This window comes from Strix aluco, chromosome 30 (assembly GCF_031877795.1).
Source record: "Strix aluco isolate bStrAlu1 chromosome 30, bStrAlu1.hap1, whole genome shotgun sequence".
In the NCBI taxonomy this organism is placed as follows: Eukaryota; Metazoa; Chordata; class Aves; order Strigiformes; family Strigidae; genus Strix; species Strix aluco.
Window position 1 is genome coordinate 2,585,254 of NC_133960.1, and position 14,238 is coordinate 2,599,491.

The 14,238-nt window shown below is 64.8% G+C and overlaps 1 protein-coding gene across 2 annotated transcripts; it reads left to right on the forward strand.

The window, feature by feature from the left end:
• Positions 1–396: 396 nt before the first annotated feature.
• On the forward strand, positions 397–13,673 carry SEMA4A (semaphorin 4A). 2 transcript variants are annotated; one of them, XM_074809560.1, is made up of 15 exons: positions 397–459; positions 7,519–7,659; positions 9,220–9,380; positions 9,507–9,569; positions 9,664–9,762; positions 10,155–10,263; positions 10,386–10,502; positions 10,637–10,767; positions 10,855–11,024; positions 11,104–11,254; positions 11,394–11,583; positions 11,670–11,785; positions 11,869–12,035; positions 12,121–12,233; positions 12,336–13,673. In XM_074809560.1, the coding sequence occupies exons 2-15, from the start codon at positions 7,521–7,523 to the stop codon at positions 12,968–12,970; spliced, it is 2,361 nt and encodes a 786-aa protein (XP_074665661.1). In that variant the 5' UTR covers positions 397–459; positions 7,519–7,520; the 3' UTR covers positions 12,971–13,673. The 2 variants fall into 2 exon arrangements, with proteins under 2 accessions (XP_074665661.1, XP_074665660.1); XM_074809559.1 differs by lacking the exon at positions 397–459 and adding an exon at positions 5,925–6,075.
• The last annotated feature ends 565 nt before the right edge of the window (positions 13,674–14,238 follow it).

Here is a 14,238-nt window from a genome sequence, read left to right on the forward strand (position 1 = left end):
TGGCTCCCTGCACCCTGGCTCACCCAGGGGGGTGCCCGGGGTCCTTGTGGGGCCAGGACCCTCCCGAACCTGGGCAGTGATGCAAAGAGGGGCTGGCGGGGAGGGGATAGAATCTGGGGGGGGAGATGGAATTTAGGGGGGAGAGCTCAGAGATTTCCCCCCCCTGAGGTTTTGGGGAGCAGACATCCCCCTGGATGGGATGGGCTGAGGGGGTGCAGAACCTGAGTGCAGGTTTGCTCCTAGAATGGGGATGGCCCCGGCACCCCACCAAGGGGACCCCCCTTGTCCCCCCTCCCCGGGCCCCGGGGCCGTGCCAGGCACTGGAGCGAGGCAGGAGGAGATGCCGGGGAGAAGGAGGGAGCCGTAAAGCCGGCGGGTAATCGGCTTTACCGGGCACAACGCTGGGGAGCCGCGATGTGAGGGAGCGCGGGCGGGCGGCCGGGGCGCAGGCACAGCCAGGTAGGTGTCCGGGGTGCCCATTCTGGGGGTACCCCCCCTCCCAGTGCTTCGATGCTTGGGTCCCCCCAGCCATGCGGGGTCACCTCACCCCGGCCATGGGTGCAAGCAGGGCTGAACCTTGCGAGGGCAGCGGGTGCCAAGGGGTCTCCGGGGCATCGCTGCCACCTTCCAGCTTTGGGCTGGTTTGTGGGGACCCAGCGAGGTACCCAACGCCCCCTCCCAGGAGGAGAGGTCACAGTGGGGGGGGGCTCGCAGGGTGGCAGGGGACACACCAGCTCCCGTGTCACCCCCTCCCTGTACCCCATTTGCCCCCCCATCTCTCTGCCAGCTCAGGGATGCCCCCCACAGCTGGGGATGCCAAGGAGCTGCAGCACCACGGCCCCTCTGCGCCGCGTCCAGCCCCAAGGCGGGGGAATCCAGCTGGACCCCGAGCCTTGTGCTGCCAGACCCCAAAAATCATGAGGTTGTGCCCAAAATAGCGGGTTATGGAATGGCGGGGGGAAGCCAAGCACGCTGCTGGGGCCTCGTGCTCCTGCCCAGCCCTGCTGCGGGGAGAAACGGGGTCAGGAGGCAAAGGGAAATGTCACGGGTCGTCCCCACGCCCCGCCACGGCGCCCGGGCACGGCCGGGCTGCGTCACACCGGGAAGGGCTGAGCTGGCGGCGTTGCTCCGTGTCCCTTTGCTGCCCTCGGTGCCCCCACGGCTCACCCGACCTGTGGGGTCCCTGCACGGCCCCCGTGGGGACCTCGCACAGCCGTAGGGACCATACACACCCCACATGGACCTTGCACACCCCTATGGGAGCCTTGCGCAGCCCCACGTAGACCTTGTGTGGCCTCACGGGGACCTTGAACACCCCTATAGGGACCTTACACACCCCTATGGGGACGTTACACAGCCCATGGGGAGTGTTTATGGCCCATGGGGACCTTGCACACCCCTATAGGGACCTTACACACCCCTATGGGGACCTTGCACAGCCCATAGGGAGCGTGTACAGCCCACAGGGACCTCACACAGCCCACGGGGACCTTGGAGACCTTGCACACCCCTATGGGGATGTGGCACAGCCCATAGGGAGCTTGTATGGCCCACAGGGACCTCGCACACCCTTATAGGGACCTTACACACTCCTATGAAGACCTTGCACACCCCTATGAGGACCTTACACACCCCTATGGGGACCTTACACACCCCTATGGGGACGTTGCACAGCCCATGGGGAGTGTGTACGGCCCATGGGGACCTTGCACACCCCTATGGGGACCTTACACACCCCTATGGGGACCTTGCACAGCCCATAGTGAGCGTGTACGGCCCACGGGGACCTCGCCCAGCCCCTGGGGCCCGTGCACACAAGCGCCTGCGGCAGAGCCCCAGCCCTGCTCCAGCTGAAGCACCAAGTCAGGGTCGGGCTTCTCCAGCTCCTTCTGCAGCCCCACGGGGCTGAGCCCAGCTCCGGGCTCCCCCAGGAGGCAAACGGGAGCCCAGAGCAGGTGGCCATGACCCCACCTCGCTCACTTGTGCACTGAGCGTCGGGGTCTCTGCAGAGGCACCCTGGGCCGCATGGCTGGGTGGGAGCACTGGGGTTTGGGCACGGCAAACAAACCCGGGGGGGCACACGCAGGAGAGCATCGGGCTTTTTGGGGACAAAAATCTAACACAAGGGAGTTTTGGAGCAATCACTGGGATGGGTAGAGCCAGGACTGACCCTGATGTCTGGCAGCCACCGAGGTTTATGAGGCCGGGGCACAGCTGAGCGGGTGCTGGGGGCCCTGCGAGCCCCACACTGGCCCCCTCCAGGCCCCTGCGTGCCCAGGGGGATTAAGGTCAGGCTGCCCCGTTAATCCCAAGGGTGGTTTAAGATGTGAGCTTGTGCTCGCTGCCACCCCCCCAAGGTTGCACCCTAAGGTGCTGCACATCGCGGGACACCCACAGGGCACCCTCGGGGGTCCCAGGCAGGGGTGGGGGGCTACAGCTCAACCCTTGGGGTGCGAGGGGGCCAGGGCAGCTCTGCCTCCCCACCGCAGGCCTCAGCTAAGCCTTGGGTGCCGGCGGGCCGGCAGGCACCGGTCACAAGCTCCTTACGACTCCCCGGCAAAGGCTCCCAACATCCCGAGCCCCGTGGGAACCGGGACAGCAGAAAGCGGGGAGCAGCTGAGGGGGGGACTGCTCCCCAGCCGTGGGCACCCATGGGGTGGAAAGGGGCCCCTGGATGCTTTTGGGGGTGTGGGTACTGGCATCCCAGCTTGCACAAAGCAGCAGGGCTGGCACCTTCCCAGGGTGCCTCGTGCAGTGTTGTGCAATTGTAGGCTGGGGACTAAGTGACTTGCCTGAGGTCGTGCAGGGAAGGGAGTTGCAGAGGGGGGAAGCAGCGATGGCGGGGGATCCTGTTTCGGGGCTCAGGGCACCCACTTCCACACGGCCGGGAAGGGGAAGGAGGGCAGGTTCCAAAGGAGAAGTGGGATCTGCTGGCGGCGGTTGGGCCAGGCTGCCCCGCAAGGGAAGTTTGGAGGGGGGAAGTGCTGTTAACCAAAACTGGGGGCTCTGGGTGCTGTGGCAGTGGGAACGTGTGGCCTGCTTGGAACCAGACCCTGGCTGCACCCCGAACCCCCTCCTGGGACCCCCCAAAGCCGGGTAGCGCAGGCAGCCAGAGCCAGCACTGCTCATCTGGGACGGGTGAGCAGCGGGGGGGGGCTGAGACAGGGATGAAGAGGTGGGGGTGCAGGGGTGCGGTGTGGAGATGGGGGTGCAGGGATGCAGCGTGGATAGGGGGGTGCAGAGACGGGGGTGATGAATGCAGTGCAGACTCGGGGATGCCAAGATGGGGGTGCAGAGATGGGGGTGCAGAGGTGGGGATGCAGGGATGTGGTGAGGATATGGGGGTGCAGGGATGGGGGTGCAGGGATAAGGTGTGGATAAGGAGGTGCAAAGATGGGGGTGCAGGGGTGGGGGTGCAGGGATGCAGTGTGGCTATGAGGGTGCAGGGATGTGGTGAGGATATTGGGGTGCAGAGATGGGGTGCAGGGATGAGGTGTGGATAGGGGGGTGCAGAGATGGGGATGCAGGGATGTGGTGAGGATATTGGGGTGCAGGGATGGGATGCAGGGATGTGGTGAGGATATTGGGGTGCAGGGATGGGGATGCAGGGATGTGGTGAGGATATTGGGGTGCAGGGATGGGATGCAGGGATGTGGTGAGGATATTGGGGTGCAGGGATGGGATGCAGGGATGTGGTGAGGATATGGGGGTGCAGGGATGGGGATGCAGGGATGTGGTGAGGATATTGGGGTGCAGGGATGGGATGCAGGGATGTGGTGAGGATATGGGGGTGCAGGGATGGGGATGCAGGGATGTGGTGAGGATATTGGGGTGCAGGGATGGGATGCAGGGATGTGGTGAGGATATGGGGGTGCAGAGATGGGGTGCAGGGATGTGGTGAGGATATTGGGGTGCAGAGATGGGGTGCAGGGATGTGGTGAGGATATGGGGTGCAGGGATGGGGTGCAGGGGTGCAGTGTGGCTATGGGGGTGCAGGGATGGGGTGCAGGGGTGCAGTGTGGCTATGGGGGTGCAGGGATGGGGTGCAGGGGTGCAGTACAGATACAGGGATGCCAAGATGGGGGTGCAGGGACACGGTGCAAAGAGAGGGGGAGCAAAGCTGGGGTGGAGGGACGCGCTGTAGTTCTGGGGGCACAGGGACGTGTCAGGAGAGGAGGTGGACGGGACATGTGGGTGCGCCGGTGTGTGCATGTGGGTGCAGAGGGGTGTCCGTCCACATCGGTGGGGGGGGGTGTATGTGCACACTCACGCGTGTGTGCGGGTCTGTGCGTGCCCGTGGCAGCGTTCACGCCGCTGTGCGCCCACCCGTGCCCGTGCGTGAGCGCAGGGGGCGCAGCCGTGGGTCCATCTGTCCGTGTGTCCGTGTGTGGCTGCGGGGGGCGAGGAGGGAGGGGTGGGGGGGGGGGGGGAGAGGCCAGCCGGAGCCGGCCGAGGTAAGCCGTAGCCATGGCGACGGGAGCAGGATCCGGTGGCCCCGCAGGGATGCTGGTCCCGCCAGGCCTCCCCGGCCGCCCGGGCGCGGGTGCTGCCACAGGTCGGTACCACCGCACCGGCACCGGGCGCGGGGAGCGGGTACCGGGGGGGGGGGGGACGGGCTGGGGGTGCCTCCGCGGGGCCGTGAGGCAGAGCCGGGGCTGGGGGCAGTCGCCATAGTGGGGACGGGCTTTGGGGACCCCCCAGACAGCTCTGACGCTGCCAGGCTGTGACAAAGGGGCTGAGGTCCCAGCTGCATCCCCCCCCTCGCCCCCTCGCCTTTGCCCCCCTCCCATAGCCCCCTTTCTTCCTCCCACAGCTCCTTTGCACCCCCCCACATCTCCTCTACCCCCCAGTTCCCTCCTGCGCATCCTCCTACCTCTTTCCTGCGCTACCCCACATCTGTCACCACCCTTTGCATCCTGCCCTTTGCATCCCCCACCTCTCAAATCCCTCCCCTATCTCCCCCCCGCACCCCCAAGATGCCTCCCCTACCCCTACTGCATCCCCCCCACCTCTCTTGCTTTCCATCTCCCCCACACCCACTCCCGCTCCGGCTCGGGGGGGGATCGAAGGAGCCTCCCCCAGCCTGAGCCAGGCTGCCCCAGCCCCTGTCTCCTGCCCGGGTGTCAGAAGCATCCCTGCACTCCCCATGCCGTGGGGATGCTCCTGGAGGGGGGAGAACATGGGCAGGGGGTTGGGATCAAGCGGCAGAGAAGGGCCACCCTCCTCCCTGCTGCGGGGGGACCCCAATTCCCAGCTACTCTGGAAAGTGAGGCCTGAGGAAAGTCTTGGCGGCCGTCTCAGTGCTGATGTGGCCACCAGCGTCACATCTGCCCTGCACCATCGTGTCTCCCCTCGCTGAGCACCGCCCCAGGGGGGTTAAATTGCTCTTTGCAGGGAGGGTGTGTGTTTAGTGGCAGCGTAAGATTCCCTGGCTTGGAGGGAACCTGGAGGGTGGGTGGGACAGGGGACCAAGTCCCACGGAGCCACGGCCGTGGTGAACCTGAAAGCACCAGGGGAAACTAAACCACCCCAAAGCTGAGAGGCCCTTGGTGACAGTCACTTCCAAATGCTATGCAGGGGGGGTGCAATGCCCCTCCCCAGCATGTCCCCAGACCACTTTGGCCAGGGGACCCCAGAGAGGAGGAAGGACAGAGCTTTCACGGAGCTTCGGCTCCCTGTGATGCTGGAGCAGCCTTGAGGCTGCTCTTGCTCTTCACACCCTGTCTCAGAGCTGGCTCACGTTGGGGGAACACTCTGGGGGCTTTTCCCAGCTCTGTCATGGTCCCCCTGAGCCTTCAGCCTCACCGAGGAGCTTCCGCTCCCTTTCCCATCCCTCCTCCCCCTCCGCTGGCCCCGGTGGCTCTGGCCCAGGGCAGAACAATGCGGCCGGTCCAAGCCTCCGTGCAGCCCCGTTTCTCAGCCAACCCTTCGCCAAGTGGGAAATCCGGGGCAGAGTAACCTACTTTCTGTGCTTACAAGGAGCTTTCTGTCCCGGCCAAGCAAGGTGGCAGGGACAGCGCTGTCCTCCAGGGGCTTGGTGTCCCGGCGGGTGGATGGTGGCACTGGGGGAGGCAGGTAAGGAGGCCCTGGCAGGGCAAGAAGATCCTCAGCCTTGTCTGGAGGGAGATATTGGGGTACCTCAGATGTGGCTATGGTGTTGGGGGGACCCTCAGGGCTTTGGCTTCGTTGGGTTTGTCACCCACAGCCATCCCAGAGTGGGGTGGAGGATGGAGCCTGGCTGCCGGGACAGCCACGGGCTGGTTGTGGGGGGCAATGCTCAGCTTCATGGGGCTGTTTGTGGGGGTGATGCTCAGCCCCAGGGGGGCTGTTTGGGGGAGACAATGCTCAGCCTCATGGGGCTGTTTGTGGGGAGCGACGCTTGTCCCCCTGAGGCTGTTTGTGGGGGGCAATGCTTGGCCCCATGGGGCTGTTTGTGGGGGTGATGCTCAGCCCCAGGGGGGCTGTTTGTGGGGGACAACGCTCAGCCTCATGAGGCTGTTTGTGGGGAGCGACGCTGAGACCCGCTGTTGATCCTCTCAGCAGGAGAAATGATGTTGCCCTGCTCTCGCCCCAAAGATTTCCCCAAAGCCAAGAAGGGGACCCAGGCATCCAGACACCCCATTTCCCCCCACGTCAGCCCCTGGGCACCCCAGTTGGAGGAGCAGAGCACCCCGGCTCCCATCCCAGCTCTCTCCGCCAGGCTTCGCTGCCTCCCACGGGGGTGTAACGCAGGCGAGGCGGGAGCAAGCACCCGCTGCCCCAACCTGCTGAGGCTCGTCCTCTTCCAGCAGGACTTTCTGGTTCCCGTAGTGCCCCGGCGGGGCCACGCTGGGCTGGGCTGGGCTGCAGCGAGCCCCGCCACGAGCTGGGCTGGGAGCCTGGCAGCACGGCTGGACCTCGGCTGGGCATGGGCCCGTGGGGGTCTTCTGGCCGCAGACCCCTGGGGCCAGGCGCCTGCCGGGTGCCGATGCTCCAGGGGTGGAGGTGAGCCAGCTCTGTCCTCGCCCGCCGGAGAGGTAATGCCACTCGCTGGGGACACGATGGCCACCCGTGAGGGGTCCTGGGGACCACACGGTCCTCGAGACGTTGCTCTTTCCCTACTGCTTCCGGCAAGAGCTACAAAAAGAGCTGCAAGAGGTGGGGGGTTGTCCTGTCCCCCCTCCCCTAATTTTATGGACCCTCCAGCTACTGATGGAGCTGCATGGAGGAATCCTTGATGGGGGACGGGAACTGTGGGGCTTTACGGGGGCAAAGGCAGAAGCAGCTGGACACCCCTGTGCTGGGGGGGGGGTGTCCTGGTGCAGGGGGCTCAGCAGGGTGCAGGGACGTCTCTGCCTGTGCCGCGGTGACAGCGGGAAGCTCGCTCATATTCGGGGCCACACGCAGCTTGAGGCCCCAGGATCTCTCCCCCCCCCCCCCGCCGCCGCCACACCGGGTGCTGGCTTCCCCCCGCTCGTTTCCGCTCGGTGACACGTAGCCCTGGCAGTGCTTGCCCTAACCCTCGCCCTTCCCCCCCAGGGATGGTGCTGGGACCCTCGAGGGGTGCAGCCCTGCCGCCCCCCGCCATGCCCACAGCTGCCCTCCGCCTGCTCTGCGGTGTGGTGATGCCGGCTGCCATGCTCTGCGCCGAGCCCCTGCCCCGCGTCGCCTTCCCCAGCGGTGAGTACGGCACCGAGAGACCCAAAGGGAGGGGACGGGGACAATCCGGGCTGGGGAGCGGGGACAACATCGGCTTTGGGAGAGCATCGGTCCCCAGGGTTGAGCAGCCAGCACCAGGGACCCATGGGCTGCTCGCCATCCCAGCCTCCCCGCCTCATTACCCCTCTCGTTACCCCTCTCATTACCCCTCTCATTAGCCCTCTCGTTAGCCCGGTGTGGGGCTGGGACTGTGGGAAGGCAGCTACGGGGCTGGGGGTGGGCGCTGGTGGCAGCTGGGTGATGTGAACAGCTATGAGGCCTCTGCGGGGGCAGATGTAATGAGGCTGGTTGGCACCCAAACCCCTTTGGGAGTGGGAGCTGGATGCACCCCAGGGTGCCAGCTCTAGCAGAGTGGTTTTGCACCCGGGGATCTGCTCAGGACCACCCTGGATGGCAGAAAAAGCCGCCTCCTCGGCGTCCTGCCTGCGTGTCCAGCCAAATGGCAAAGAAAGGGCTTTGGTGGTGCCGTGGGACGGCGGCGTTTGGGCAGGCAGGAGAGTCCTGTGCCCCATGACAGTGCTGTGCCCTCCCCGGGCCCACGCTGCCACTTCCCCTTCCCCATGCAGCCATTCGAGAATTGCAAAACCTCCTTTTTCTTTTTCCCTGTTTTGGTGGCCATCAGGGTCAAACGAGAAGCCTGCGGCCCCCAGCTGTGCTTGAGGGCACTGGGGGGGCTTGTAAACCCCCTCAGGCTGGCACCCTGGGGTGGTGCATCCCCCAAAGGGACCATTGCCCTGTGGTTGTGGTCCCAGAGCATCACTGGCAGAGCTTGCAGCACATGTCTGATGGGGAGCGGCTGAGGGACCTGGGGGGGTTTAGTGTGGAGAAGAGGAGGCTGAGGGGAGACCTCCTGGCCCTCTGCAACTCCCTGAAAGGAGGGTGCAGAGAGGGGGGAGGAGTCTCTTGAGCCAAGGAGCCAGCGGCAGGCCAAGAGGGAATGGCCTCAAGCTGCGCCAGGGCAGGGTCAGACTGGCTCTTAGGAAGGATTTCTTTGCAGAAGGGGTTGTTGGGCGTTGGAATGGGCTGCCCAGGGCAGGGGGGGAGTCCCCATCCCTGGAGGGGTTGAAGAGTCGGGTTGAGCCAGCGCTGAGGGATCTGGTGGAGTTGGGAACGGTCAGGGTGAGGTTCATGGTGGGGCTGGAGGAGCTTCAAGGGCTTTTCCAACACAGATGACTCTGGGATTCTGTGAGAGAGAAAAGTGCACTCTGTTCCGTACAGGACAGCAAAGCAGCGTCAGAGGACGAGGGATGCTCAGGCTTTGCAGCCTGGGGGTGTCCAGCTCTTGCAGCAGGACCAAGAGGGGACAGGGAGGGGGGGAGAGGTGGGGGCCTGGAGGGGGAAGTGAAGATGACAACGCGCGGGCAAAGCAGCGCACCCTGTTTCCTACGTGAGAGGTGACACGAGCCGCAGTGGCAGCTGCTGCTGCTGCTGCATCCGCCCGGGGTTGATGGTGGTGATAGTGCTGGGACACGTGTGTGTGTGTGTCCCTTGGCCCCCTTCACCCCGCTTTGCTCCTGCCAGGGGACCCCCGACGGACCCTGACCCATTTCAGCCAAGACAACATCTCCCACTACGACATCTTCCTCCTGCACGAGAGCGAGGAGGAACTGTACGTGGGGGCCCGTGACCGGGTGCTGGCCCTCACCGTCGGCACCCCGGGCAGCATCCATGCCAAAGCCTCGGTGAGCAGCAGTCGCTTTTGAGGAGGCCGGGGGGGGGTCCCCTCCACTGTGCCTCAGTTTCCCCACTGGGGCTGGGAGGTCACAGCCTGGCTCAGCAGCTGGGGACCTTCTCCCTTCCCTCCACAGATTCTGTGGGGACCCACGGCCGAGAAAACCTCTGAGTGTGCTTTTAAGAAGAAAAGCCAGGAGGTGAGACAGCACTACGGGGGGCTCGGTGGGGGGGATGGGTCTCACAGAGCTGCAGGGATGCTCAGCCCCCACCTCTGCTCTTTCCCCCCCGCAGACCGAGTGCTTCAACTTCATCCGGGTCCTCGTAGCCCTGAACCAGACCCACCTCTACGTCTGCGGGACCTACGCCTTCAGCCCCGCGTGCACCTACATTGTGAGTGCCCCCCCCCTGCCAAGGATGCCGGGGGACTCTCCGGACATGTTCTGGCGCTGCCATGAGGAGCCACAAAAGACTGGCCCAGCGGGATGGGGGATTGGAGCTAATTGCATCACGGGGAGTCCCCTGGGCTGTGGGGTGCCGGGTGCCCCCCAGCACTGAGGCGCATCTCTGCGTTCCACGCACTGAAGGAGCCCGTGGTGCCAGGTCAGATGCAGGTGGTAAACCCCGGATTTTGGGTCCCAGGGTGCCCCCAGGCAGCCTGTTCTGCCTCAGTTTCCCCACTTGCTGAGCATGTGGGGAACAGCCAGAGGGAGTCCGCAGCCGTTTCTTGCAGATTTGGGGTTTGGTTTAACTCCGTCGGCTGATTTTTCTCCCTTTTCCCACAGCACCTGGAGAACTTCACACTGATGTCCAGCGGCAAAGGACAACCTTTCCTGGACGGGAAGGGCCAGTGCCCCTTTGACCCCCAGCACACCTACACGGCCCTGCTGGTGGGTGAGTATGGGGCCAGTGGCCCCCACGGGTGGGCACCCATCCCTGGGATGGAGTTGGGGGGGTGACAGCGATGGAGGGGAAGTGTCCCTGCCGTGGCTCACCCCGACCCCATCCCCGAGCAGACGGCGAGCTCTACGCCGGCACCATGAACAACTTCCAGGGCAACGAGCCCATCATCTCCCGCTCGCTGGGCAGCCGGACCCTGCTCAAGACAGACGCCTTCCTCCGCTGGCTTTCGGGTGAGCAGGGAGATGGTCCTTGGGAGGACCCTCCCGTGGCCCCCCCCTCACCCTCCCCATGCTGGGGGGTGCCTGCAGCAGCCCCCCCACCTCGCTCCAGCTCCTCACCCACCCGCCCTGGCTGTGCCCCACAGCCGACGCCGCCTTCGTGGCCTCCTTCAGCATCCCAGGAGATGACAAGGTCTACTTCTTCTTCGAGGAGACGGCCGACGAGTTTGATTTCTTCGAGCGGCTCCTGGTGCCGCGGGTGGCCCGTGTCTGCAAGGTGGGTGCAAAGACCATGACGGAGGATGACGATGGGGGTACCCAGCTCCTGTCACCCCAGGGCTGAACATCCCCCCGGCTCCCGCAGAGCGATGTCGGGGGGGAGAAGGTGCTGCAGAAAAAGTGGACGACGTTCCTGAAGGCCCAGCTGGTCTGCTCGCAACCCGGCCACTTCCCCTTCAACGTCATCCATCACGCCTTCGCCCTGCCCCGCCGCGACGGTGGTGCCGACTTCTACGCCGTCTTCACCTCGCAGTGGTGAGTCCCAGCACCCAGGGGTGCTGCGGGTGCACCGGGGACCCACATCATCCCCACGCCCACCTTGCTGTCCCTGCAGGCAGGCGGGCAGGGCAGGCAGCGCAGCCGTCTGTGCCTACAGCCAGGAGGCTCTGGAAAAGGTCTTCGAGGGCAAGTACAAGGAGCTGAACAAGGAGAGCTCCCGCTGGACGGTCTACAGTGGCCCGGACATGAATCCCCGGCCCGGCAGTGTGAGTGCTGCCCACTCCCGGGGGACAAGACCCTCCTGGGGTGTCTGTCCCAGTTTGCCCAGTGTGCTCGCACTGGGGTGAGATGGTGGTGGTGTGGCGAGCGTGCCTCAGTTTCCCCATGGCTCCTCTCTCCCTGCAGTGCTCCATGGGTCCCTCCTCCGACAAAGCCCTCACCTTCATGAAGGACCATTTCCTCATGGACGGGAAGGTGTCACCCACCCAGGGGCGGCCGCTGCTGGTGAAGACGGACGTCACGTACACGCGCATCGCAGTGGATGAGATTTGGGGCATCTCGGGGGCCACCTACCGTGTCATGTTCCTGGCCACGGGTGGGTTTATGTGGGGGTACACACAGGGCACCTGGTCACCCCTCGCCCCCCCCAAAACACCAGTGATGTCCCCTGTGCCCCCGCAGCGGAGGGTTTCCTGCACAAAGCGGTGGAGCTGCCTGGGGGTCCCCACATTGTGGAGAGCATCCAGCTCCTCGGGACGCCGGAGCCGGTGAAGAACCTACTGCTGGCCCCGGGGAAGGTAGGGGGTGACCCAAGAGCCCACCCCAAGCCTGGTACAGAGGGATGGGGGGGAGGCTCAGCGCTGCACCTCTCCCTCCCCAGGGCATCCTCTACGTGGGCTACTCCGGTGGCATCCTCCAAGTCCCGTTGGCCAACTGCAGCCTGCACCGGAGCTGCGCCGAGTGCGTGCTGGCGCGGGACCCGTACTGCGCTTGGCACAGCCTCGAGGGCTCCTGCCAGCCCCTCCGTGCCGCCCCCACCCAGGACACGTGAGCCCCAGAGGCAGCGGGATGAGGATGGGAAGGGGGATATCCGGAAGGGACTGGGGTGCTGATGCCACTCTCCCGGCCACAGGAGCACGTGGCTGCAGGACATCGAGACGGGGAGCCCGGCCACCGTGTGCCACCGTGGGAGGAGCGCGGCCGTGCCCCGAGCCGGGGGGGCACAGGAGGATCCCGCCGTAGAGGGTTGAGTATGGGGGCGCGACGGGACGGGGTGAGGGTGCAGCGGGGTGGGGACACGTGGCACGTGCACTGCATCACCCTGCTCTCCCCCTCCGCACCCCACAGGGCTCAGCCCCCCACTTAACGCCGTGGTCCGCCTGCCGTGCCCCCGCCGCTCTGCCCTGGCCACCTACAGCTGGCAGAAGCCCGAGGGCCGGGGGGGCCGGGGGGACACGACGCTGCTGCCTGACCACACGCTGGTGGTCATCATGCAACGGGGGACTGCTGGCACCTACAAGTGCCAGGCCACCGAGAACGGCTACACCTGGACCGTGGCTCATTACCACCTACAGGACCCCAGTGGGGCGGCCCCCCAGCCAGACGGGCTGGCTGAGGAGGGGTTGGCCTGGGGGTCCTCAGACCGTGGCCCCCCCCGGTCTTACTGGCCCCAGTTTGTCACCGTCACCGTGCTGCTGGCCGTGACGCTGGCCGCTGCCGCCTGCCTGGCCCTTCTCGCCTACCACGACCAACTCAAAGCCAGGAGCAAGGTGCGGGGGTGCAGCACGCCCCACAGCCCCCCATCCCAGCGCCGGGAGAAGGTACCCCTCAATGGGGGAACCAGAGAGCCCCCAGCACCCGAAGTCCCCACCGAGGAGGAGGAGGAGGAGGAGGAAGGCTCCCGCGCTTGCTGCCTCCAGCTTGATGGGGATATAGATGCTGATAACAACAGGCTCCGTGTCCCGGCGGGGGACACCGTGTGACAGCACCACCGGGTCAAGGAGACCGTGGGGAAGGAGTGGGGTGTGGGGGTGATATGAATGTGAAGTTTTTTTCTTTTTTTTTTTTTTTTTAATTTAATGCGCGTGTTTTAACATAAGGTAACATTTTGGGGTAGCGGCGAGGGGCAGCGGGGTGGGATGGGGCCCTGGGAGCAGTGGGGGAAGCGGCAAGGGGGTGGGGTGTGACAAGGAGGTGGGATGTGGGGAAAGAGGGGACGAGGGAAGGACATGGGGACAGGGAAAGGACGTGGGCACAGAGGAGGGACATGGCCATGGGGCAAAGATGTGGGGCTGAGGGCAGGACGTAGCCGTGGGGCAAGGCCGTGGGGTGGGGACGGGCGGAGTTGGTGGATGCTGACACTGGTGCCACCCCAGGAAAAAACCCTGGGATCCATAAAAGCTCCAAAATGGGGAAAGCCAATCCCACGGGCACCCACCCTGCGCTGCCAGACCTCCCCACCCCGCTCCCCACCGCCCTGGGTGCTGGACAGGGGGGACACCGCATCGCCCTGACCCGCAGACAGCCATGGGGGTGGCCTCCCCCACCCCTTCTCACCAGCTGCCCCCCCCAGGGTTGGCCCCTGCTGCTTTTTTGATGATGTTGAGCCTTCTTTTTTAAGACAAACCAGCTGTAAATTTTCCTGTTCTTTGTACATTTGATTTTTTTATTAAAAAGGAAAAGCTACTGCGTTGTGCTGCTGGGTCCAAGGAGCAGCCCCAGGAGGGCAGTGCCAGGCTTTCGGGGGGGTGTGGGGGGTGTGCACGTCTGTGCAACATGGGGGTGTGCAAAGGTGTGTATGTGCAACGAGGGGCAAGGGAGAGACCCACACACCCACCAGAAGGGGGAAATGTCCCTCTTACCCCCACCCATCACTCCCGTCCTCTCACAGAATCCCAGAATCATCTGGGTTGGAAAAGCCCTTGAAGCTCCTCCAGCCCCACCATGAACCTCACCCTGACCGTTCCCAACTCCACCAGATCCCTCAGCGCTGGCTCAACCCGACTCTTCAACCCCTCCAGGGATGGGGACTCCCCCCCTGCCCTGGGCAGCCCATTCCAACGCCCAACAACCCCTTCTGCAAAGAAATCCTTCCTTATACCCAGTCTAAACCCGCCCTGGTGCAACTTGAGGCCATTCCCTCTTGTCCTATCACTTATTACTTGATTAAAGAGGCTCATCCCCAGCTTTCTGCAACCTCCAACTTCAACTTTCAGTGCATCTCTGCTCTTTTCCCCACCCCGCCGCGCCC

Excerpts from the sequence above, each read along its gene's own strand:
- SEMA4A (XM_074809559.1), top strand. The coding sequence starts at position 6,054 with ATGGTGGCACTGGGGGAGGCAG. Across the intron at positions 10,503-10,636 it reads CTTCCTCCGCTGGCTTTCGG|CCGACGCCGCCTTCGTGGCC; the intron begins GTGAGCAGGGAG and ends TGTGCCCCACAG. Across the intron at positions 11,255-11,393 it reads TGAATCCCCGGCCCGGCAGT|TGCTCCATGGGTCCCTCCTC; the intron begins GTGAGTGCTGCC and ends CTCTCCCTGCAG.